Source organism: Lepus europaeus, chromosome 8, assembly GCF_033115175.1.
Source record: "Lepus europaeus isolate LE1 chromosome 8, mLepTim1.pri, whole genome shotgun sequence".
Taxonomy (NCBI): domain Eukaryota; kingdom Metazoa; phylum Chordata; class Mammalia; order Lagomorpha; family Leporidae; genus Lepus; species Lepus europaeus.
In genome coordinates, this window is record NC_084834.1 from 42,708,164 (window position 1) to 42,735,305 (window position 27,142).

General features: G+C 41.5%; 1 protein-coding gene across 1 annotated transcript; it reads left to right on the top strand.

Moving 5' to 3' along the window:
- The first annotated feature begins 11,552 nt into the window (after positions 1-11,552).
- LOC133765256 (uncharacterized) lies at positions 11,553-26,599 on the top strand. The gene is given in 5 exon segments (XM_062198891.1): positions 11,553-11,846; positions 12,153-13,160; positions 13,163-13,644; positions 13,646-16,758; positions 26,559-26,599. Coding segments are annotated over 5 exon segments (4,938 nt in total).
- Positions 26,600-27,142: the final 543 nt, after the last annotated feature.

Sequence of the window (27,142 nt, forward strand, 5' to 3'; positions counted from 1 at the left end):
TGAAGAAACTGCAAGTAATTTGATATGATTATAGTAAAAAAGTAGTTTGTTTTAATGGCGAATTGAGTTAAATTATATTAGTTGTTAGGTGATGAATTTTATTAGCTTAAGTTGATACTGAGGATAGGGCATGCATTTTAGCCATGGTTCATTGTTCAAGATAGTTTTTTCCAGTTTATCAAAAGAGTGAGTTTGTCTCTTATCTAATAACTGCCCATCTCACAACACTTATATTTGTACAACACCATGTCATATTTCTTGTTTCCAATACCTTCATTTAAAATACACGTGTGTGTGTGTGTGTGTGTTTGTGTAGTGGTCTTGTACTCATATTTGAAGTACAATAAACAAATCCATCATCTCTTATCCATCTAGCACTTTTTTCCCTTTTAACTAGTTAAGAGGACAAAATGAAAGTCGTGTTCATATTGTAAACTGTATTTCCCATCCTCATTCCTTTGGATAAGAAGAAAAGTATGTAAAAAAAGAGATCATGGAAGAAGGGCTTGAATTACTGGTTTGGGGCTAGACAAAAAGCATATTGACCAAAGCTGCCTAAGGAGCATCATTTCTCACCCAATCCACTTGAGATAGATGGCAATAAATGTATTGAAAGGAATAATTTCATAAAACCTAAAAATGGGAAGAAAGGCATGAGACTCACAAAAATCTCCACAGCTCTTTGAAGAAGTTTATAATCCAGATTAGAGATGGGGAACACATATGTATAGAACAATTTCAAGGATGACTGCAGAGTGTATGGAAACACTCTTGTTGCTGAACCTGTAAAGATTTCAAGTTAAAAGTCTGAGTGTCAAGTTTTAAAAGTAAAACAACGAAAGACAGTCATCATGGAAATAAACTGTGCTGAATAGAATGTATCTATCTACTGCCTCCTCTTCCTAGTGTCTAGCAAAGCAATATATGGCCATGCTGTTTTTTCCCCAAGGTAAGTTGAATTGTTAACTAAGAAATTGAATCATCTCTCTGGAAAGGACTGTGCATTCTAGAAAGGCTATTGTTCTCCTGAGTTGCTAATCTTTTATATATCAACAAGCAGGTGCTATTTTAATCTCTCTTGCTAATTATTTACCAGAATATGATTTTGTATCAGACCAAATTTTATGGCTATCATGAAATATTTGAGGTTGAATACTGTGTAAAGAATATAGGTTTATTTATCTCATAGTTCTGGAATCCAAGAGCATGGTTCTGATAACTACTTAGCTCTTATTAAAGCATCTGACTTAGTCAGAATCATGAAAGAGACATATCCTAGCCACATAGATCATATGTCAAGGCAGGAAGCAAGAGAGAATCAAGGGCCAGGCCTATTGTCTTAAAACAACCTACTGCTGCATAAACTAACTAGAGTCCCAGGTCAGGGTCCCTAGAAAACCACGTTAGTCATTTCCAAGTATATCTCACCCAGCAACCTAATCACCTTCCACTAGATCCCACTTTTGAAAGTTCTGCTACCTCAACACCATCAAACTTCAGGCACATGAATGGGGGTGAGGTGTGGTGGGTGGACTAAAGCCATATTCAAATTATAACAGATGTATAAACATATATAGCTAGATACAAATATATAGAATTTATTGCTTAATTTGAGTATATAAGCAGTGCAATTAAGAGCAAACTCATACCACTTACTGTTCAGAAGTTTGGATAGAGAAACAAGGCATAATAGTCATTCAGGGTTTACTGATAGCTCAAAAAGCTATGAGAAATAGACCTAATTAGGTAAGAGAATTTAAAAACAATTATAATTAATACCTCTGGCAAGATTTTAGGAGACATTTCCTGCAAAAAAAGAATAGTACATTGCTACAATACTTCAACAAAAGAACAAAGAAAAAGAAAGCTTTGAAAATAAATGTACTGTGGCATAGAAGGGTAAGCTTCTACCTGCAGTACTGGCATCTCAAATTGGCACTGGTTTGAGTCTGGCTGCTCCACTTCCCATCCAGCTCCCTGCTAATGCACCTGGGGAAGCAGCAGAAGATGGTCCAAGTACTTGGGCCACTGCACTAATGTGGGAGACCTGGAAGAAGCACCTGGCTCCTGGTTTTAGCCTGGCCTACCCCCAGGTGTTGCAAGCATTTGGGGAGTGAACCAGTGGATGGAAGATCTATCTTTTTGTCTCTCTTTCCTATCTTACTCTTTCTCTCTGTAACTTTACCTTTAAAATAAAATAAATTGAATCTTTTAAAAAATTTGAAAAGAAAATGACACACATTGCCTCTTTTTATGGTTGTGTTCTCATAATACTTAAAATCCAAGTATGGAAAATGTTTTTAAAAATGGAAAATGCATTCTTGTATATCTTTGAGGATTTTAGAGTGTTTTTCATAATTCTAGAATTTATAGAATAAGAATATTTAATAAATTGTGCTATCAAAATTTGTTAAGCATTTAGAATGACAATTATAATTTCATCAGTTGGTATATATTTATATAAATCTACATGTTATAATGTACATCAATGTTCTACATTGATAATGTGTAAAACATAAAAGGATAAAATCTATATTAATGTTTAAGTGATAATTGAGCAGAGCTTCTTAGTACAAATGTAGCAGAAGAAACTGCACAGCAAGGAATTTTTAAATGTAAAAAAAATTTTAAAAATTCTAAAAATAATAAGATAATTAGCCAATAGATTGGAAATGAATTTGCAATATTTATAAGAAAAAATGACATCTAAAACAAATTATTACTATCACATTTGGTTATTTACGAAATATAAATGAGAAAAGAATGAAACAACAATAGGAAATAAGAGTCAATCCACCCAAAATAAAAGGACAATCTCCCCGAAGTTTCTTAAACACCTGTTCTAAATTCATTACATTATCTTCATTTCATGTATAATTGCCACATATTTGATGGGTACTGTTTACTATCTTGATATATGAGCACATTGTGGAATTACCAAAACAGGGTACTTGGAATTCTTGGATCACCAGAGTGAAGAGAAAAACTTACAGAATAGTGGAAAATGCCTGCAAAGTACATAAGAAGTTAACACTTAGAATACATAAAAAACTCTATTACATATAGCCAGAAAGTAAATAAACTGATTTTGAAATGGACAAAAGATCAAAACAGATATTTCTTAAAGGAAGACATACAAGAGATGGGAATGTATATGAAAAAATGTGCAACACTGGAGCAGTCATTGTGGTGGAGTGACTAAGCAGCTGCCTGAGATGATGTCCCCATATGGACTCCTGTTTCAGTCCTTGGTGCTCCAGTTCTGATCCAACTCCATGATAATGGCTTGAGGAATGCAGTGGAGGATGACCCAAGTTTTTAAGTTCTTGTGACTCGCATGGCAGACCCTGGCTTTTATGGATATCTGTGCAGTTAACCAGCAGATGGAAGATGTCTCTTTCTCTCTCTTTCTCTCTCTCTCTCTCTCTGTCTCTCTCTCTTTCTCTCTCTCTCTCTCTCTCTCTCTCTCTCTCTGTCTTTGTAACTGTTACTTGCAAATAAATAAATTAATTAAAATCTTTAAAAAGATGTTCAACATTACTGATCATCATTGAAAATCGAATTGAAACCACAATGAGATATTACCTTACCCAAATTAGAATTGCTACTGTCAAAAAGGGGAGACCTCTGAAGTGAAATGGACACTATGAGAAACAGTGACTTGATCAGCTCTTGTGCTGTTGATGTACAATGTAATACTTTTCCATTTTAGTAATTTTCTTTGTTTTGTTCTAGTACTATTGGTTGAACTCTGTAATTAACAAACAATTATTCTTAGGTGTTTAAATTTTAACTGAAAAGTGATCCCTGTTAAATATAAGAGTAGGAAAAAGAGAGGGAGGAGGTGTACAATTTAGGACATGCTTAATTAGACTTGCCCAAATGATGGAGTTAGAAACGTGCCAGGGGATTCCAATACAGTCCCATCAAGGTGGCAGATACCAATGCCATCTCACTAGTCCAAGTGATCAATTTCAGTTCACAATTGATCACACTGATAGGTCTAAGAGTCAAAAGGATCACACAAACAAGACTAGTGTCTGATAATACTAACTGATAGAATCAAAAAGGGAGAGAATGATCCATCACGGGAAGCGGGATACACAGCAGACTCCTAGAATGGCAGATGTCCTAAATAGCACTCTGGCCTCAGAATCAGCCCTTAAGGCATTCGGATCTGGCTCAAGAGCCCATGAGAGTATTTTAGGCATGGAAAGCCAAGTCACTCTGAAAAAAAAAAAAAGAAGAAGAAGAAGAAGAAGAAGACCTAAATGAAAGATCTCTGCAAGTGAGATCCCAGTGGAAAGAATGGGGCCATCAAAGAAGGAGGTACCTTTCTCTGAAGGGAGGAGAGAACTTCCACTTTGACTATGACCCTGTGGAATAAGATCAAAGTCGGCAAACTCAAAATGCTTCCATAGCTTTGGCAACTCATGACTAGAGCCTAGGGAGATTACTGATGCCATAAACAAGAGTGTCAAATTGTTAAGTCAACAACAGGAGTCACTGTGTACTTACATCTCATGTGGGATCTGTCCTTAATGTGTTGTCCAATGTGAAGTAATGTTATAACTAGTACTGAAATAGTATTTTACACTTTGTGTTTCTGTGTGGGTGCAAACTGATGAAATCTTTACTTAATATATACTAAATCAATCTCCTGTATATAAAGATAATTGAAAATAAATCTTGATGTGAATGCAATGGGAGAGGGAGCGGGAGATGGGAGGGGTGCAAGTGGGAGGGAAATTATGGGGGGGGCATTGTAATCCATAAACTGTACTTTGGAAATTTATATTTACTAAATAAAAAAAAAAAGAAATATCTTACACACACACACACACAAAGCAAAAACTAACAAATGATGGCATGGATATAAAAAAGGAGAACTGTTGTTCATTATTGTGGGGAATGTAGAGTAATACAGGCATTCTGAGAAACAGTATGGATGTGCCTCAAAAAATAGCTTCGAACATTTCTCTCCTGGGGAATTTTTTGACTTCAACCATCGTCCTTTCATGTGTTTTTTTATTATATTAATGGCAATTTTTAGTCAAATATAACTAATATGTCATATCTGCCTGATGAGTCTTTCAAAGAAGAGTACATTAACAAAGAAAGAAAAACAAGATGCTTCCTCCAAGGAGGAAGCTGAGTGAAACAACTGAAACACTGAAAACTGAAATACTCCAACTGGCCTCTTTTGTAGGTTTTACTTCTTCAATCTTCAGTCCTGCTTTTCTCTCCTGTTTTGGATCCCTGAGGATTCTGGTTTTCATCATTAGATTTCCTGAATACGTCCAAGTTCATGTTTATTTAAGATACCTTGTATGTGTTTGTATGTACATATTAACACACATATACATATAGAGAGAGTATAAAGAATAATCTCTGCTTTTAGAGTGATCAAAGTTTGAATACAGTCTAATTCACTCATTAACCAAGAGACTTTTGGAAAATTCATCAAATTCTCTAAATTACATTATCTCATTAATTAGACGCATTTATATCTAGCCTCAAAGTATGCTTCAGATATAGTATGATTCTACTCTTAAATATGGTAAGAATTTAGCTATATCCTTTTTTTTAAAAAAAAGTTTTTGTCAGCCAGAGTTAGACAGAGAGAGACAGACAGACAGAAAGTTCTTCCTTCCATTGGTTCACCCCCCAAATGGACGCCACAGCTGGCACACTGTGCTGATCCCAAGCCAGGAGCCAGGAGCTTCCTCCAGGTCTCCCATGCGGGTAGCTATATACTTTTGCTAGTCTTTTGCAAAGAAGTTAAAAACAACATCTCTCTTCAGAAAAATGACATATATAAAATTCCTACAGTGTTTATGTTCATATATTTTATATAAAACACCCATGATAAAAATCTTAAAACGTGATTCACTAATGAAGTATAATAGGAAACCTGAAAAATTAGGAATATCAGGAAAATAGGAATGAAAAAATCAGGAAAAGATTGTAGTATGTATTGTTGTGAATTAAGTCACTGCTTGGGTTAAGTCACCTTGTTATATCACATTGAAATATCTGATTTGAGTCATAGCTACTGAAGACTTCTAATATACCTAGTTAGCTGATGTGCTGGGGAGACAGCAGATGATGTCACAACTGTTTGGGTTTTCACCACCCAAGTTGGAGATCTGGTTGAAGTTCATGGCTCCTGCTTTTGTCCTGGCCCAGCACCAGCTATTGTAGGCATTTAGGGAGTGAACCAGTAGAGGGAAGATCCTTCTCTCTCTCTCCTCTTTCAATTAAATAACTCTTTTTTTTTAACTTTTATTTAATAGATATAAATTTCCAAAGTACAGCTTTTGGATTACAGTGGCTTTTTCCCGCCATAACATCCCTCCCACACACAACCCTCTGATTTCCACTCCCTCTCCCATCCCGTTCTTCATCAAGATTCATTTTCAATTATCTTTATATAAAGAAGATCAATTTAGTATATACTAAGTAAAGATTTCAACAGTTTGCACCCACACAGAAACACAAAGTATAAAGTACTGTTTGAGTACTAGTTATACTATTAATTGACATAGTACAACACATTAAGGACAGAGACCCTACATGCAGAGTAAGTACACAGTGACTCCTGTTGCTGATTTAACAATTGACACCCTTATTTATGATGTCAGTAATCATCAGAGGCTCTTTTCATGAGCTGCCAAGGCTATGGAAGCCTCTTGAGGTCACCAACATGATGTTATTTAGAGAAGGGCATAGTCAAATTGGAAGTTCTCTCCTCCCTTTAGAGAAATGTACCTCCTTCTTTGATGGCCCCATTCTTTCCACTGGGATGTCACTCACAGAGATCTTTCATATAGGGTTTTTTTTTTCCGGCCAGAGTGTCTTGGATTTCCATGCCTGAAATACTCTCATGGGCTTTTTAGCCAGATCTGAATGCTTTAAGGCCTGATTTGAGGCCAGAGTGCTATTTAGGACATCTGCCATTCTAGGAGTCTGCTGTGTATCCCGCTTCCCATGTTGGATGGTTCTCTCCTTTTTAATTCTATCAGTTAGTATTAGCAGACAGTAGTCTTATTTATGTGATCCCTTTGACTCTTAATCCTATCATTATGATCAATTATGAACTGAAACAGATCCTTTTGACTAGTGAGATGGTATTGGTATCTGCCACCTTGATGGGATTGTATTGGAATCCTCTGGCACATTTCTGACTCTACCATAGGGGTGAATCCAATTGAGCATGTGCTGAAATATACATCTCCTCCTTCTCTTATTCCCACTCTTATATTTATTTTCAGTTAAATTTAAATACCTAAGAATAATTGTGTGTTAATTAAAGAGTTCAACAAATGGTATTAAGTACAACAAAAAATACTAAAGGAATAAAATAGTATATTGTTCCTTGACAGTCAGGAAAGGACTGATCAAGTCATTATTTCTCATGGTGTCCATTTCACTTCAAAATGTTTCCCTTTTGGTGCTTAGTTAGTTGTCACCCATCAGGATAACATATGATATTTGTCCCTCTGGGACTGGCTTATTTCACTCAGCGTGGTGTTTTCCAGATTCCTTGATTTTGTTGCAAAGGACCGGATTTCATTGTTTTTAACTGCTGTATAGTATTCTATAGAGTACATATCCCATAAATTTCTTTATCCAGTCTGCTGTTGATGGGCATTTAGGTTGATTCCAGGTATTAGCTATTGTGAATTGAACTGCGATAAACATTGAGATGCAGACAGCTCTTTTATTTGCCAATTTAATTTCCTTTGGGTAAATTCCAAGGAGTGGGATGGCTGGGTTGTATGGAAGGGCTATATTTAGGTTTGTGAGGAATCTCCAGACTGACTTCCATGCTGGCTTTACCAGTTTGCATTCCCATCAACAGTGGGTTAGTGTCCCTTTTCCCCACATCCTCTCCAGCATCTGTTGTTGGTAGATTTTTGTATGTGAGCCATTCTAACAGGGGTGAGATTAAACCTCATTGTGGTTTTGATTTGCATTTCCCTGATTGCTAGTGATCCTGAACATTTTTTCATGTTTCTGTTGGCCATTTGGATTTTCTCCTTTGAAAAATGTCTATTGAGGTTCTTGGCCTGTCTCTTAAGTGGGTTCTTTGGTTCATTGTTGTGAATTTTCTTGATCTCTTTGTAAATTCTGATTATTAATCCTTTATCTGTTGCATAGTTTACAAATATTTTTCCCATTCTGTCAGTTGCCTCTTCACTTTCCTGACTGTTTCTTTTACTGTACAGAAACTTCTCAATTTGATGTAATCCCAAATGTTAAGTTTGGCTTTGACTGCCTGTGCCTCTGGGGTCTTTTCCAAGAATTTTTTGCGTGTGCCTATATCTTGCAGGGTTTCTCCGATGTTCTCTAATAATTTGATGGTGTCAGATCATAGATTTAGTTCTTTAATCCATGTTGAGTTGATTTTTGTGTAAGGTGTAAGGTAGGGGTCTTGCTTCAAGCTTCTGCACATGGAAATCCAGTTTCTCAGCACCATTTGTTGAATAGACTGTCCTTACTCCAGGAATTGGTTTTAGGTCCTTGATCAAATATAAGTTGGCTGTAGATGTTTGGATTTATTTCTGGTGTTTCTATTCTGGTCCATTGATCTATTCATCTGTCTGTACCAGTACCATGCCGTTTTGATTACAACTGCCCTGTAGTATGTCCTGAAATCTGGTATTGTGATGCCTCCAGCTTTGTTTTTGTTATACAAGATTGCTGTAGCTATTCAAGGTTTCCTGTGACTACATATGAATTTCAGCATCATTTTTTCCATATCTGAAAATAATGTCTTTGGTATTTTGATTGATATCCCAATGAATCTATAAATTGTTTTTTTTTGAAAATGGACATTTAGATGATATTGATTCTTCCAATCCATGAGCATGGAAGATTTTTCCATTTTTTTGGTATCCTCTTCTATTCCTTTCTTTAAGATTTTGTAATTCTCATCGTAGAGATATTTGACATCTTGGCTTAGTTTATTCCAAGGTATTTGATTGTTTTTGTAGCTATTGTGAATGTGATTGATCTTAGCAGTTCCTTCTCAGTCTTGGCATTGCCTGTGTATACAAGGCTGTTGATTTTTGTGCATTGATTTTATATCCTGCTACTTTGCCAAACTCTTCTATGAGTTCCAATAGTCTCTTAGTAGAGTTCTTTGGATCCCCTAAATAAAGAATCATATCATCTGAAAGAGGGATAGTTTGACTTCTTCCTTCCCAATTTGTATCCCTTTAGTTTCTTTTTCTTGCCTAATAGCTCTGGATAAAACTGCCAGAACTACATTGAATAGCAGTGGTGAAAGTGGACATCCCTGTCTGGTACCAGATCTCAGTTGAAATGCTTCCAACTTTTCCCCATTCAATATGATGCTGGCCGTGGGTTTTTCATAAATTGCTTTGATTGTATTGAGGAATGTTCTTTCTATACTCAATTCGCTTAGATTTTTCATCATGTAGTGGTGTTATATTTTATCAAATGCTTTCTTTCCATCTATTGAGATAATCATATCTTTTTTTTTCTGCAGTTTGTTAATGTGGTAGATCACATTGATTTATTTGAGAATATGAACCTGTCATGTGTTGCAGCAAATTAAGCAGTTGCCTGTGAAGCTCCCATCCCATTGGACAAAGATTTAAGTTCCAGCTGCTCCACTTCTGATACAGCTCTCTGATAATGCAAATAGAAGGCATCATACAATGGCCCAAGTGCCTGGGATCCTGCCACTCATGTGGGAGAACTAGATGGAGTTCTAGGCTCCTGGGTTTAACCTGACCCACTCCTAGCCATTGTGGCCATTTGGGGAGTGGAACAATGGATCGAATTTCTCTCTCTCTCTCTCTTTCAAGTAAATCAATAAATTAATCATTAAAAATTCCTCAGTCAGATGTTATGGTGTAGAAGGTTAAGCTACCACTTGGGATTCAGAAATCCTATATTGTAGTGCCAGTTATAGTTGGGTCTACTATGCATCCAATTCCTATTCCTGCTAATTTTTCCTGAGGGGTAGCAGATAATGATTCAAGGGCTTGGGCTCTTGCCACCTGTGTGGGAGATCTGGATGGATTTCCTGGCTGCTGGCAATTTCCTATGTGTAGCAGATATTTGAGAAGGGAACCAGCAGACAGACTATCTCTCTCTTTCTCTCCCTCTGTCACTCTCTTTCTCTCTCTCTCTTTTGCTCTGCCTTTCAGTAAAAAAAAAATAGTAAACAAACATTTAAAGAATCAGAAACAGAAATTTAAACTTGTATTTAATGGAAATATGGCCAAATTCAGAGGTTTGGAAAAAATAAGTAAATATTTCACCTCTAACAATTGACCATAAAAATGGTTTGACCTCATTAAAACTAGGCAATCTTAAGTCATAGTATATCAACAATTTCATAGTCATAGATAGCATATATCTCATATTTAAAAAAATTTGTAATGTTTTATTTAATAATCATAAAATATTGATTTACCATTGAAGGACCCTTATGGGGGAGAGGGACAAGAAACTAGGCCTGGGCAGATATCAGGGGCTTCTTAAGAGGTTAGATGTTCCCCAGAGTCCAGCGGGCAGGACGTTCTCTGGGAAGGAAAAGTCAATCCCCTTCAGATAACCTCTAGGCATGCCCAGAGCAGAGCTGCCACTCCCCTTCAGAGAATCTCAGCACTCTCCTCAGCACTCTCCTCAGCTGGTTCCCTCAGCACTCTCCTCAGCACTCTCCTCAGCTGGTTCCCTCAGCACTCTCCTCAGCATTCTCCTCAGCTGGTTCCCTCAGCACTCTCCTCAGCACTCTCCTCAGCTGGTTCCCTCAGCACTCTCCTCAGCATTCTCCGGTATGCTAATTGTCCCTCCGAACCAGCCAATCCCGTGCCACCTCTGCATTCCATATGCTAATTCGTTGCCTATATAACCTGTGTGAAACTGCCGCTCAGGGCTCCTCACTGCCTGAGGTGGGGGCCCGTTTGCGCAAACGTTCAATAAAAACCTCGTGCTTTTTGCATCAACTGGTCTGGATCTTTGGGCGTCCTCCCGAGCAAGTGGGCATCTCTGCAACTGAGAGGTCCAACATTTTGGTGGCCCGTACGGGGATTTTAGGTCGCCCTCAGACCCATTCTCTGCGGACCAGTTGGAGGTATAATTAAGTGTTTTCTGTTTGTTGTTCTTCGTCTTGAGTGTTCTGACTGGCCAGTACCTGACTCTGTGAGACCAGTGGGGGAGGCAGGCGTGCCCAGCAACCCCTGGTCCGTTCCCCGGAGGACGCTCCGGTCTGTGAGACCAGTGGGGGAGGCAGGCGTGCCCAGCAACCCCTGGTCCGTTCCCCGGAGAACACTCCGGTCTGTGAGATCAGTAGGGGAAACCCTCGGTCCGTTCCCCCGGAAGACGCTCCCGGGGTGGTCTGGAGGTGGGTTGGAGACCAAGTCTCCCTCCTTCCCAGGGAGGGCTGGTCAGGCAGCCGCTCCCAAAAATAGCGCAATAGCGTTCGATTTGTCTTAGCCATGTGGTATGTCTTGCTTACTGTATATGTCTGTGCATTGGCTGTTCTTTTTGTTTGGGCTAAAATCCTTGCACACATGGGTCAACAAATAACCACCCCTTTAAGTCTCACTCTAGATCACTGGAAGGACGTTCGAGAACACGCGCGCCACCTCTCATTGGAGGTTAAAAGGAAACAATGGGCAAAATTCTGTTCCTCAGAGTGGCCGGCCTTCGAGGTCGGCTGGCCAAGGAACGGCACTTTTAACCTCGATATTATTTTACAGATTAAGGCGCGAGTCTTTCAGCCAGGATCCAATGGACACCCTGATCAGGTGCCCTACATTACCACGTGGGAGGATCTTACACGTAACCCCCCTCCCTGGATAGAACCCTTCTCCTTCCCGACGGAGCCCATACGGACCCCGTTACCCCCTCCTCCTATCCCGGTTGTGCCAACCTCCTCCCTATACCCTCTGAAGGAGATTCGAGATCCAAAACCTGACAAGCCACCGGTTCTTCCGGCTGATCAGGACTTTCTGCTCTTTGACTCTCCCCCACCTTATCTTCCCGGCCAGCCTGCTCCCCCGCAGGAGCTCCCACAACAACCAGAGCGGGATATGCAACCTTCTGCACCATCCCCTGATTCCACGAGGGCAGGGGAAGAAGTCTCAGCGCCTTCCCCGCCCTCCAGCCGCCTGCGCCTCCGTCGGGGGCAGGCAGGGGGCTCGGGAAGCGTCTGGAATTCGCAGGCTTTTCCTCTTCGCTCGGTGGCTGGCCAGATGCAGTACTGGCCATTTTCTGCTTCCGATCTTTACAATTGGAAAACCCATAACCCCTCTTTCTCTCAGGACCCCCAGGCTCTGACTGGGCTGATCGAGTCAATTTTATTGACTCATCAGCCCACCTGGGATGATTGTCAGCAGCTTCTGCAGACCCTCCTCACTACTGAGGAAAAGCAGCGTGTCTACCTTGAGGCACGGAAAAACGTCCCTGGAGCAGATGGCCGACCAACCCTACTGCTAAACGAAATCGAGGAGTCGTTTCCCTCAACCCATCCTGATTGAGACTACACCACCGTTGCTGGTAGGGAGCGACTTCGTCTTTATCGCCAGATTCTCCTTGCGGGTCTCAGAGGGGCTGGAAAGCGCCCCACCAATTTGGCCAAGGTACGTGCAGTAGTACAGGGGGCTGAGGAAACGCCGGCAGGCTTCCTAGAAAGATTAATGGAAGCCTACCGTATGTATACCCCGTTTGACCCCCTGGCAGAGGACCGGCAGGGAGATGTAATCATGTCCTTTATAGGACAGTCAGCGCCGGACATCCGCAATAAATTGCAGCGGCTAGAGGGGCTTCAGGGGTATACTATACAAGATTTAATGAAGGAGGCAGAAAAGATTTACAACAAAAGGGAGACCCGAGAGGAGAAGGAGGAAAGGATCCGCAAGGAGCAGGAGGAAAGGGAAGACAAAAGAGACAAAAGACGTAATCGAGAGCTTAGTAGAATTTTGGCCACCGTAGTGCAGGATACAGAAAGGAGTAGACCAGGACAGAATAGGGACTTGGGAGACAAACGAAAGCCTCGGGTGGAAAGAGATCAATGTGCCTATTGTAAAGAAAGAGGACACTGGGTCAAAGACTGCCCGAAGAAAACACAGGGACCAAAGAGGAGACCAGTTCCAATCCTGTCCCTGGAAGAAGACGACTAGGTGATTCAGGGCCAGGAGCCCCCCCCCCCGAGCCCAGGATAACCCTTGAAGTGGGGGGCAGACCGGTAACCTTCCTGATTGACACGGGAGCCCAGCACTCGGTACTGACTTCAGAAAAAGGGCCTTTAAGCTCCAAGACTTCCTGGGTTCAGGGGGCAACTGGAGGGAAGTTATATCGCTGGACAACCAATCGAGAGGTCTAGTTAAGTACAGGACTTGTGACACACTCGTTCTTACTAGTGCCAGACTGTCCCTACCCCCTCCTGGGCAGGGACCTACTCTCGAAGGTAGGAGCCCAAATTCACTTCCATGAGAAAGGAGCTACCATCACAGACTCAGGAGGGCGGCCTCTCCAGGTATTAACACTACGCTTGGAGGACGAACACCGATTATTCGAGAGGCCCTCGTCCACCATGGCTCCCCTGGACCCCAAGTGGCTCACAGATTTTCCTCAGGCCTGGGCAGAGACTGCGGGAATAGGGCCGGCCTCCCTTGATCATAGATCTGAAGCCCACGGCCATTCCTGTGTCAGTTCGTCAATATCCGATGGGCAAGGAAGCTAAGGAAGGTATCCGGCCACATATCCAGAGACTGTTACACCTAGGCATTTTAAAACCTTGTCGTTCACCTTGGAACACCCCCCTACTACCAGTAAAGAAGCCTGGTACGGGTGACTACCGCCCGGTACAGGACTTGCGGGAGGTTAACAGGAGAACGGAGGATATGCATCCCACAGTGCCCAACCCCTACAATCTGCTAAGTACCTTGCCTCCGACCCACGTATGGTACACTGTGTTAGATCTAAAGGATGCATTCTTTTGTTTAAGACTGAGCCCTCAGAGCCAATCCATCTTTGCTTTTGAGTGGAAAGACCCAGAGACCGGGTTTTCAGGACAACTCACCTGGACAAGGTTGCCCCAAGGATTTAAAAACTCGCCTACCTTGTTTGACGAAGCTCTGCACCTAGATTTGGCCGACTTCCGAGTCAACCATCCGGACCTGGTCCTCCTGCAATATGTGGACGACCTCCTCCTTGCCGCTGAAACTGAGCAGGACTGCCTAAAAGGTACCGGGGCCCTGCTACAGAGACTGGGGGAATTGGGCTATCGAGCCTCCGCGAAAAAGGCCCAAATATGTCAGAAACAGGTGGCCTACCTAGGCTACCTCCTAGAAGGAGGGCAACGGTGGCTGACAGAGAGCCGAAAAAGGGTGGTTGCTCTAATTCCACCCCCCACCGATGCCAGAAAGATGCGGGAATTCCTCGGGAGTGCGGGATTCTGCCGCCTTTGGATTCCTGGGTTTGCGGAGCTGGCAGCCCCATTGTACCCCCTCACGAAGTCCAATGCTCCCTTTCAATGGAGAGAAGAGCAACAGCGGGCGTTTGACAACATAAAAAAGGCCCTATTGTCAGCCCCAGCCCTGAGCCTCCCTGATATGACCAAGCCCTTCACATTATACGTGGATGAGAACAAGGGAGTGGCGAAGGGAGTGCTAACACAAATGCTTGGACCCTGGAAAAAGCCGGTGGCATACTTTTCAAAAAAGCTAGACAATGTAGCGGCCGGCTGGCCTCCGTGCCTCCGCATGATAGCGGCCGTGGCAGTTCTGGTGAAAGACTCGGATAAATTGACTCTAGGCCAACCTCTCACCATAGTGGCACCTCATGCTGTGGAGACAGTTATCCGCCAGCCACCAGACCGGTGGCTCTCAAATGCTCGGATAACTCATTACCAGACTATGTTATTAAATTCAGAGCGGGTCCGGTTTGGGACTGCCACCTCTTTAAACCCGGCCACCCTGCTCCCGGAACTGGGGCCCCAGGCCCAGGTAATCCATAACTGTCACCAAATCCTGGCTGAGGCCCACGGCACCCGAAAAGACCTAACCGACCAGCCTCTGCCGGATGCCGAAATGACCTGGTTCACGGATGGGAGCAGTTTTCTACAGAACGGTGAGCGGAGGGCTGGGGCAGCGGTGGTGGATGGGAAAACTGTTATCTGGTCAAGTGCCTTAAAGCCTGGAACTTCTGCTCAAAAAGCCGAGCTCATAGCCTTAACTCAAGCTTTAAAACTGGCACAAGATAAAAAGGTCAACATTTACACAGACAGTCGGTATGCTTTTGCCACTGCCCATGTACATGGGGAGATATACCGGCTAAGGGGCCTCTTAACCTCAGCAGGCAAGGACATTAAAAATAAGCAGGAAATCCTAGATCTTCTACAGGCCCTGTTCCTGCCCAAAATGTTGAGTATAATTCATTGCCCCGGGCACCAACGAGGAGACGACCCCGTAGCAAGGGGAAACAGGATGGCAGACGAGGCCGCTAAGGCGGCAGCCCTGAGCCAACAGGTGCTCCCGTTAAAGACAATTGAGCCCACCCAAGTATCGAGGGAACCACCTTTCCTCTATTCGGACCAAGACTTAGATACGATCCAGCGGCTCGGTGCAGAGTATGATGAACAAATAAGGGTTTGGAGGCTCGGAGAGAAAATAGTCCTGCCACACCAATTGGCTAAAGAAATAATTACCAGCCTCCATCAATGGACTCATTTGGGACACAAAAAGCTAAAAGCAGCCTTACAGGAAGATAGGCAGTCTTATTACATCCCCGGACTTGATTCTTTAGTCCAGCAGGTGACTGAATCCTGTGTTCCGTGTGCCAAGGTAAATGCCAGACACCTCAAGCTCCCGGAGGGAGCTAGGGTAAGAGGAGACCGACCAGGAATCAACTGGGAGGTCGATTTTACTGAGATAAGGCCGGGCAGTTATGGGAATAAGTATCTTCTAGTTTTTGTAGACACCTTCTCTGGATGGACTGAGGCATTCCCCACAAAACGGGAAACCGCCCAGGTGGTCGTTAAGAAGATCATAGAGGAGATCTTCCCCCGGTTCGGCTTGCCTAAGGTAATCGGGTCCAACAATGGCCCAGCGTTTGTCTCCCAGGTAAGTCAGTTGGTGGCCAAAGCATTAGGCATAAATTGGAAATTGCATTGTGCCTATAGACCCCAAAGTTCAGGACAGGTAGAAAGAATGAACAGAACAATTAAAGAGACCTTGACCAAATTAGCGTTGGAGACTGGTGTTAAAGACTGGGTCCAACTCCTCCCTATGGTGTTATTCCGGGTCCGAAACACGCCCTCTCATTGCGGGCTGACACCATACGAAATCCTTTATGGAGGGCCCCCACCAGTAGCAGGCTTGCTTGACCTTGCCAGTGACTCCGTTGCCGATGCCCCTAAGTTACAGGCCCGGTTGAGAGCACTCCAGATCATCCAGAACCAGGTCTGGAAACCTCTTGCAGCAGCCTACCAACCCAAGACGACAACCATTCCACATCCTTTCCAAATTGGTGATGCTGTGTATGTCCGAAGGCACCAATCTAAGACTCTAGAGCCCCGGTGGAAAGGCCCCTTCACTGTGCTGTTGACAACTCCCACCGCTCTCAAGGTCGACGGAATCGCTGCTTGGGTCCACGCCTCACACGTGAAGCAAGCACCACCTCCCCAGGGCCCCGAGGATCCGGATAGACCAGCCAAATGGAAGCTCCAGCGCACTCAGAACCCACTCAAGCTAAGACTTTCAAAAACTGTTTAATATTTATGATGTTCCTGGCCTTTCCCCATTGTTTTTCCAATCCCCATGCTCCACAATTGTTAACGTGGAACCCAACCCAGTCCAGCAAGAACAGAGTTCCCTCCCTCCAGTAAGGCAGGCTCTCCCTAGGCCAGTCCAATAGATTTTAGGATTAAAATCTTTGCAAAAAGAAAAGGAGGGAATGAAGGACCCTTAAGGGGGAGAGGGACAAGAAACTAGGCCTGGGCAGATATCAGGGGCTTCTTAAGAGGTTAGATGTTCCCCAGAGTCCAGCGGGCAGGACGTTCTCTGGGAAGGAAAAGTCAATCCCCTTCAGATAACCTCTAGGCATGCCCAGAGCAGAGCTGCCACTCCCCTTCAGAGAATCTCAGCACTCTCCTCAGTACTCTCCTCAGCTGGTTCCCTCAGCACTCTCCTCAGCACTCTCCTCAGCTGGTTCCCTCAGCACTCTCCTCAGCATTCTCCTCAGCTGGTTCCCTCAGCACTCTCCTCAGCACTCTCCTCAGCTGGTTCCCTCAGCACTCTCCTCAGCATTCTCCGGTATGCTAATTGTCCCTCCGAACCAGCCAATCCCGTGCCACCTCTGCATTCCATATGCTAATTCGTTGCCTATATAACCTGTGTGAAACTGCCGCTCAGGGCTCCTCACTGCCTGAGGTGGGGGCCCGTTTGCGCAAACGTTCAATAAAAACCTCGTGCTTTTTGCATCAACTGGTCTGGATCTTTGGGCGTCCTCCCGAGCAAGTGGGCATCTCTGCAACTGAGAGGTCCAACACCATTTATTTTGTGAAATGATAAAGTTACATGCTTTTTATATGGTAATTTTTTTTCTTTATTTTTAAATTTTATTTACTTTATACAAGTTTTTTTGTGTTTCATCAATACAGGTTTAGGAACATAGTGATACTTCCCTCACTAACTCTCCCTCTTGCTCAAACTCCAACCTTTCTCCCTACTCTCTGTCCCATTCCCACTCTTAACTCTTTCAAAGATCTATTTTCAGTTTACTTAATGATCATAAAGATAATCCTACATTAAGTAAAACAGTTCAACAAATAGTATGAATAAAAACAAACAGTTACTCAATGGAACAGATAAGGGCTATAAATGATCATCAAATCTCAAAATGTCCATTTCACTCCAATACTTTTCAGGTATACTATTAGTTACCTCAGATCAGGTAAAACTTATGGTATTTGTCTTTTAGGAACTGGCTTATTTCACTAAGTACAATCATTTGCACTTGCGTCCATTTTGTTGCAAAAGAACAGGATTTCATTTTTGTTTTAGAGTTGAATAGTACCCCATATTGCATATGTACCAAAATTTCTTTATCCAGTCAACAGGTGATGAACATTTCGGTTGAATTCATCTTAGCTATTGCTAATTGTGCTTAAATGAATATGGGAGTACAGAAAATTCTTTAATATTCGGCTTTCTTTAGGTTTGGGTAAATTCCCAGGAGTGAGATGGTTATATCATATGGTAGGTCTATATTCAGATTTCTGAGGTATCACCATACTGTCTTCCACAGTGACTGCACCAATTTACATTCCCACCAACAGTGGACCAGGATACCTTTTTCCCCACATCATCACCAACATTTGTTGTTTGTTGATTTCTGTACAAGAGCCATTCTAACTGTATCGAGGTGAAACCTCAGCGTGGTTTTGATGTGCATTTCCTTGATGGCTAGTGATTCTGAGCATTTCTCAAGTGTCTGTTGGCCACTTGAATTTCCTCTCTTGAAAAATGCTTGCTCAAGTCCTTTGCCCATTTCTTTTTTTTTTTGTTGTTGTTGACAGGCAGAGTGGACAGTGAGAGAGAGAGACAGAGAGAAAGGTCTTCCTTTACTGTTGGTTCACCCTCCAATGGCCGCTGGCGCACCACGCTGATCCAAAGCCAGGAGCCAGGTGTTTCTCCTGGTCTCCTATGCGGATGCAGCTTTGCCCACTTCTTAACTAGATTGTTTGTTTTGTGGTTTTTGAATTTCTTGAACTCTTTATAGATTCTGGATGTTAACCTTTTATTAGATGCATAGTTTGCAAATATTTTCTCCCACTCTGTCAGTTGCCTCTTCACTTTGCTGAGTGTTTCTTTTACAGTGTATAGGCTTCTCAGCTTGAAGTAATCCTATTCGTCAATTTTCTTTGATTGCCTGTGTTTCTGGAGTCTTTGCCAAGAAGACTTTGCCTATGCCAGTGTCTTCCTGAGTTTCCCCAATGTTTTGAGTAGTTTGATGGCACTGGATCATAGATTTAGGTTTTGATTCATTTTGAATGGATTTTTTTTGTAAGGTGTAAAGTATGGGTCTAGTTTCATCCTTCCACATGAGGCAATCCAGTTTTCCCAGCACCATTTTTTTGAAGAGATTGTTTTGGATCCAGGGGTTGGATTTGCTCCTTTGTCGAAGATAAGTTGGTTATAAATGCATATATTGGTTTCTGGACTTTCTATTCTATTCCATTTGTCTATACATCTGTTTTAGTGCCAGTAGCAGGCTGTTTAGATTGAACTGCCCTGTAGTATATCCTTTGTTTTTTAAAGATTAATCTATTTATTTGAAAGGCAGAGTTACAGAGAGGCAGAGGCATAGAGGTAGAGGTCTTCCATCTGCTAGTTCATTTCCCAGATGGCCCCAACAGCCAGAGATGAACTGATCCGAATCCAGGGGCCAGGAGCTTCCTCTGGGTCTCCCATGCAGGTGCCTTTCCAGGGCATAACAGAGAGCTGGGTCAGAATTGGAGCAGCTGGACTTGAACCAGTGCCAATATAGATGCTGGCACTGCAGGTGGCAACCTCACGTGCTATGCCACAACACTAGCACCTGTAGTATATCTTGAATTCAGATATTGTGATGCCTCTGGCTTTGTTTTTTATGTAAAAGATTGTTTTAGCTACTCAGGGTCTCTTGTGTTTCTATATGAATTTTAGCAATATTTTTTCTAGACCTGAGAAGAATGTCATTGATTTTTTTTTTATTGGTATTGCATTGAATCTGTAAATTGCTTTTGATAGTATGGACATTTTGATGATGTTGATTCTTCCAATCAGTGAACATTGGATATTTTCCATTTTTTAATGTCTTCTCTTTCTTACTTCAGTGTTCTGTAATTTTCATTGTAAAGATGCTTGGTTAAATTTGTTCCAATGTATGTAATTCTTTTTGGAGCTACTGAGAATGGGCCTGATCTTAAAGTTCTTTCTCAGTGATGACATTGTGTATACAAAGTTTATTGATTTTTCTGTGTGGATTTTATCTCTTGTGATTATACCAAACTCTTTTATGAGTTCCAATAGACTCTCAATACAGTTTTGGATTCCCTATATATATGTATGTATATACATACACACACACACACACACACACATATATATATAGTTACGTTATCTGCAAATAGGGGATATTGCCCTTCTTCATCTCCTTTACCAGTTTTTATGTTAAAGGTTATTTTTTCTGATATTAGAATGGCAATGCCTGCTCTGTTTTGCTTTCTGTAAGTATGGAATATCTTTTTTCATCCTTTCAGGTTCAGTCTGCATATATCTTTGTTGGTGAGATATGTTTCTTGCAGTGAACAAAGAAATAAGTCTTGATTTTTTAATCTATTCAGCCAATCTGTATAATTTCACTGGAGGCTTTAGCCCTTTATATTCAAGGTGACTATTGATATGTGATGACTTGGCCCTGCGAATTTTGATAAATATTCCTTTTTTACTTTGGATTTCTTTTGTATTTTTACTGGGGGATTTCCTGCCTTTACATTCTTTCATAATAATGGCTATCTTCTGTGTTTCTGTGGCTAATACATCATTAAGAATCTTTTTTAAGGTTGGATGAGTGGTGACAAATTATTTCAATTTCTGTTATGGAAGGTCTTTGTTTCACCTTCATTCATAATCCAGAGCTTTGCAGAGTACAGTATTCTTGGAAGACAGTTTTTTCTCTTAAAACTTGGACTACATCTCTCCATTCTCTTCTAGCCTTTACAGATTCTGAGAAGTCAGCTGAGAGTCTATTTGGAGATCCACTGAATGTAATTCAGCATTCATCTCATGGAAATTTTCGAATCTTTTATTTATGTTTTTCTGTGGAAAGTTTCACTACAGTGTGTTGTGGTGAAGATTTTTTCTGATCCTGTCTGTTAGGAGTTCTATGTGCTTCCTCTATTGGGCATCTCTTTCTTTCACCAAATTGGAGAAGGTTTCTATAATTATTTTGCTAAATAGGCTTCTAGTCCCTTCTCTCTTTCCACATCTTCTGTAATTCCTAAGACCCATATATTGAATCATTTTATAGTATCCCATAAGTTTTAAGTTTTCTAATTTCATATTTTTTTCATTTGACTATAAAATTGCTAAAAATTTGTCTTCTAATTCATATGTTCTTTCTTCTGCCTCACCAAGTCTGCTGCTAAGTCTTTCCACAACATGTTTTATTTGATATACTGAATTTTTCATTTCTAGTATTTCATTTTGATTTCTCTTTAAAATCTCAATTTCATGTGAAACTTTTCCATTCATATCTTGAATGATTTTCTTTATTTCATGAATTTAACTCTGATTGTTTTTGAGCAATCCTATGATTAAGTTTTTTGCATTCTATTTTTGGCATTTCACCAGTCTCTTCATCTTCATATCCTAATATTGAAATTTTGTTATTTTTTTGTGGGGTTGGGGGTGGTCTTGGTGTCTTCCTTATTCTTGTTTCCTGAATTTCTGTGTTTGTTTTATACATCTGTGGAGTTGATTTTTTTTTTTTTTCATCTGATGGCTTTTACCTTTGAGCTATGCTTTTGTTGCTTAGTGGAACATTAGCACTTTCACTGAATACCAAAAGGAGTATGGAGGGTATAACCAGGGAGTCTGGTCAGTACTCCAGGTTGGGGTGAGAATCCATCATAACACCCAAGTTGGGACTGATATATTTTCTCTTGATAACAGAAGGTGGGGAATGGTTACCTGTGTTGGTGTGATCTCTCCCTCATCTCCTCTTCTCCAAGCTGAGCAATGCTGCATGTTAGCCCCCAGTGAGTTCTACACTCATCTGTGCCACAAGATGAACCTCACAGATGATCTGCAGAGTTCTCACTGTGAGCACAGTTCTTGTTGCAATGACCTGTCCCAAGCAACCAAGGAGCTCCAAGCATGTTGAGCTATTCCCAGTGATTGATCTGAGACCCAGTTACACCTTGCACCTTCTCATGTGACCACCAAGTCCCCATGATTTCAGCACACAGGCTCCCATAGTCGCTGGGTGTAGAGGTTTTACTCTGCCCTGGCAGCCTGTCCAGTCAACAGAGAGGAAGATGTTCTGCAATCCTGCTCTTCCCAGGCATCGTGATATTATGAAACTGGGAGCTTCTCCCCATCCTACGTGGATGCCCAGCCACCTCCCAGTCAAGCTTAGTTAGTGGAAATTGCACATTTTTTCCTCTACTTGAATCTCTGGACCGCATGGATACACAGGAGCCACTGGCCAAATGTTCTCTCTTCACAGCTGCCACCACTACTGCTGAGAAGATGGTGTCTTGTCTCAACCAGTTGCTGTGCATACACACAGTCTCCTGCAGCTCCTGCACAAACCCAAAATGGCACCCGCCCTTTCTCAACTGAGCAGCATGCACTGCTGTGGAGAAGTTGGGGTGAGATTAACGTGCCCTCTCTAGTTCCACTGGGTCCACAGGTAACCACAAGCAACTGCCCTCTTCCAGGGCTCTACACTCTCCCTCTAGCTATATCACCATGGTTTGCCATACTCTGGTCTCACCTACATCTCCCAGCTGCTGCTCACTCTGGCTCTTGGTTGCTGCAGTTGTAAGTGTCTATCAGATTACAACACCCCACAGTATGATACTTTGATATGGTGAGTGCTTTCAACTAATGAGAATAGGAAGGCTTTAAGAATTACTTTAAAATCAATATCTCTTGAATCATTTCCTTGTCTGTCTGCCAAGCACAAGGAGGGTTTTTCTTCAAAACAATTGCCTTCCATCTTCTCCATGAGATTCTTTGCATTAGGAAAGATAAACTCCATGGTGTAGGAAGACAAGTACGTCACCATAGCTTCACAGACTACCATCAACCAGCATCTGCTTGTGTCTATTCTACCTCTGGGGAGAATCATTCAAACACCATCGCCCATCCATTGGATGATTCAATTGCTGGTGGAGGGATGAGAGGTCCAGGTTGTTGTTTCCCACATTAAAGAATTTGAGCACAAGACACAGATAACGTTATTAGAGGGATAAGACTTACTAGGAAAGTGAGCATACATACTCAAGAGGAAGAGTAGGTATACTCAAGGGTAAGCCATGGGATCATCTTATGTGATTGAGTAGAGCTTTACAGGGAAGGGTGAAGATTTCTAGGAATTTGGTGACCTCTGTATTTAGTCGGGCCCTGTTTTTTTTTTGGGGGGGGCACTGCAGATATTTGGGGAGTAAGCCAGGAGATGGAAGATCTCACTCTCTCCTTTTTCATCTCCCACTGTTGCTCTGTTTTTCGAAAACGTCACCATTTACAGGCATGTTTAGAATTATCTAAAATGGGGCCGATGCCATGGCTCAACAGGCTAATCCTCCGCCTAGCGGCGCTAGCACACCAGGTTCTAGTCCTGGTCGGGGCACTGGATTCTATCCCAGTTGCCCCTCTTCCAGGCCAGCTCTCTGCTATGGCCCGGGAAGGCAGTGGAGGATGACCCAAGTGCTTGGGCCCTGCACCCCATGGGAGACCAGGATAGGCACCTGGCTCCTGCTTTTGGATCAGCGCGGTGCGCTGGCCGCAGCACACTGGCCACGGCTGCGATAGGAGGGTGAACCAATGGCAAAGGAAGACCTTTCTCTCTGTCTCTCTCTCTCTCTCTCACTGTCCACTCTGCCTGTCAAAAATAAAAAAAATAAATAAATAAAAAATAAAGAATTATCTAAAATGTCATGACCACATATATGCTATATGTCATGGTAATTTTACTATAATGATAATATAATAGATGTTTTGTAATTGTGCTGTGGACAGTAGACAATTAACACATCTTTTTTTTAAATTTTTTGACAGGCAGAGTGGACAGTGAGAGAGACAGAGAGAAAGGTCTTCCTTTACTGTTGGTTCACCCTCCAATGTCCGCCGCGGCCAGCGCGCTGCGGCCTGAGCACCGTGCTGATCCGATGGCAGGAGCCAGGTGCTTCTCCTGGTCTCCCATGGGTTGCAGGGCCCAAGCACTTGGGCCATCCTGCACTGCACTCCCTGGCCACAGCAGAGAGCTAGCTTGGAAGAGGGGCAACCGGGACAGAATCCAGTGTGCTGGCGCCACAAGGCGGAGGATTAGCCTAGTGAGCCGCTGCACCGGCTTTTTTTTTTTTTTTTTTTTTTTAAATCCATGTTCTCGCCTCCCACAGAGATAGAAATAATAAGCCCAGACTGGTATTATATGCAAATGGAAATAGTGTTTATTTGGCAGTGAGGAAAGAGAAATAAATTCACACAGAACTCTGGACCACCCGACACTGAAAATTACCCAACATGATTGGCAAATAATTCCCAATAACCTAGAGAGAAAAGAAAAACCAAGAATGATACCTATAGTTGGGAAGTTTCATCTGAGCTCTGCAGCAGAAAAGCACACATGAGAGTGAAGTGTCTGGGAGTATTCTATGGAAGAAAGAGCAAAAACAGGAGCAGTCCTTCTAGGCGAGGTCGGTGGCAGAAAGAGGGAAGAGAGTAGTACATCTAAGGAAGGTCTATAGTGGAAATAAAGTTCTTTCCAGCTTTCTCCCTGTTTTTGTAAGGAAGGAGGTAGCACCCAAATTAGATATGCAAATAGGGTGGGGTCTTAGCATGTGCCTTTGCCCCAGATGCAACAGATACATTCTGTGAAGGTTGGCTTATCAAATCAATAGTTTAAAGAGACAGCCTCATTATGCAATGATCAAGAGTTCCAACTCATCACAGCTAGCTATCTTCCTCTTACTTATTCCACAACAATGCAGTAACCAGTCATGTTGGATATTTTAGGCCAGCACTGGTTCTGGGAAGTGACTTTGCTACAGTCATGGTTTCTGGTTGCAACCCATTGGAGGAGTTTTATAGGCCACCCTGGGGATGCAGGATACTTCCTCCTCCTCTTTTTCTGATCACTATCTCCTTACCTACATTATTACCATCATTCAAAGTTGCCTAAAGCCCCATTTTCTTCCCCCCTCTGAAACAGGGTAACAGAAGTTTATGAATGCCATTTGTTGTTTAATCACCTTCCTGTGATTCATCCATGTATATTAATAAATTGTACTTTTTTCTGTAAATCTGTGTATTCTTACTGCACTTCAAAGAAACTTCAAAGGGCAGAACAGTAATTTGCCTCATTTCAATGTCTTAAGAGTGTTTAAATATCTGTTTTCCTTAGTTTTCCTAATAGAGAATATTTTAATACTATTTGAAGTCCTAATCAATACAGGATAAAAACTTTCTGCGAACCTTTCACACAGACACAGACACAATACACACAATATGCCATAGAAATGCTGATTAATTAGAATGTTTTAAAATTATTCTGGGGCATAGGTTCAAGTCAATTACCTCATATGCTTATAGTGCCCTCAAGCTTGAAATGGGCACTAGCAAAATGCTGCCTGCCAGTCTAATAAACTTCTATCGAAGGAAAAAGAACCCAAGTCATCAAATTACAAAAGTATAGAGAACATGTCTTACATTGGATACTAGCAAGGCTCTAAACAATGAAATTACTAAAAATAAGCAACAAACAAACAAACAAAAAAAGAAACTGGAAAAACCCAGAAACCTCAGGGAAAATGGAAAATCTGAACTTTATTTGTAACTGTTACAGAAAACTACTGCTGAAGATGAACTCATCTTCCAAAATGACAGATGGTAAATTAAATATATCAACATGAGTGTGAGCAGATGCAACAAAGAAGTGCATTTACAACTCACTAACCATGGAAAAAATGCGAACATGAAAAACTTGAATGTGCTATAGAGCTGAATTTCACTTAGCATGCTTGTATTAATTTGTATTGCAATTAGATCTGATTTGTTATTCAGCAAATGTCATAATTATATGCATCAATTAGATGGTTCATTTGAAATGGCATATTTCTTATTGAAGAGCAACAGTCCAATAATATCCATAAAGAGAAGTCTGAAGTTAATATTTTCTTTTTTCCCTTTGAAGCTTTTTCATTTTCAAAAGTGGTAGTCATAAATAAATTAAAAACTAACGTGTCAGGTAGTCTAATTTCAGATTTTTTTTCTTTTTAAACCTACCTTTTGGACAACTTTAATGTTTAATCGTTCAAATCATCTTGCACAATTTTAAACTTGTAAACAAAAGGACTGAGGGATGTCATTCAGAAATGTCATGTGTGTTGCCACTGGTTCATGAATAATTGACTGGGAGATTATCTAGGGAAATTTGCAATTAGCCTCCTCATTAACATAAGAACGAAAAGTAGGCTGCTTGGTGAATGCTAGATTTTGACTTAGGTATTTACTCAAGAGATAAAAGTTTATAATAGGAACTTTAATGAAAAATTCATTAATTCAAAGTTTTATCTCATGGGCTCCCAAGTTACTTCATGAATCAGTCATTGAGAAAATCAAGAAAATATATTCAGGTATGAATTTATGCAAATAATTGTCCATGAAACAAAAAATATCAATCTAGTGGAAATATGTAATAAAATAATTGCCTATCTAGCAGTGATGGGAATTAAGTACCATATGGACCATTGCTAATCTGCTATTGATTATTAAGAGATGAAGGTAAGGCTATCAGAAATGTACATAATATTAATAACATTAGTGCAAAAGTTGTATTGTTGTGAGTCTGGAGTAAATTTCAATGTGTGAAATTCATTCAAGTGAGGATAACCATTGTGATACAATTTAGATTTATTAAGACTGATATTTACATCTCAAGGGAGCATTGTTACATAGAAAAAATAGCATATTGGCAGGTGTGCTACAGTGGGTTAAGCTGCCACTTGGGAAGTCCTAATACCACATAGGAGGGCCTGAGAAAGAGTCTGGCCTTCATATCTAATTTGCCATCTTATTAACGCAACTTGGAGGCAGCAGATGCTATCCCAAGTACTAACTCCTACCACCCTCATGGGAGACTGAGATGGTGTTTCTGCCTTATGATATCTGCCTGGTCCAGCCATGACTACTGTGTTTATTTTTGGGAGTAAATCAGCCAATAGATGATCTCATTCTTTCTCTCTCATCTTTCTTTCACCACTATTTCTCCTCTTCCTCCTTCTTTTTCTTCTTCTCTTTTTATCATTCTCGCTGTCACTCTGCTTTTCAAATACATACATCATGAGAAATTTTGAAAAAGTGTTTTTTTTTTAAAAAGGGCAGCTATC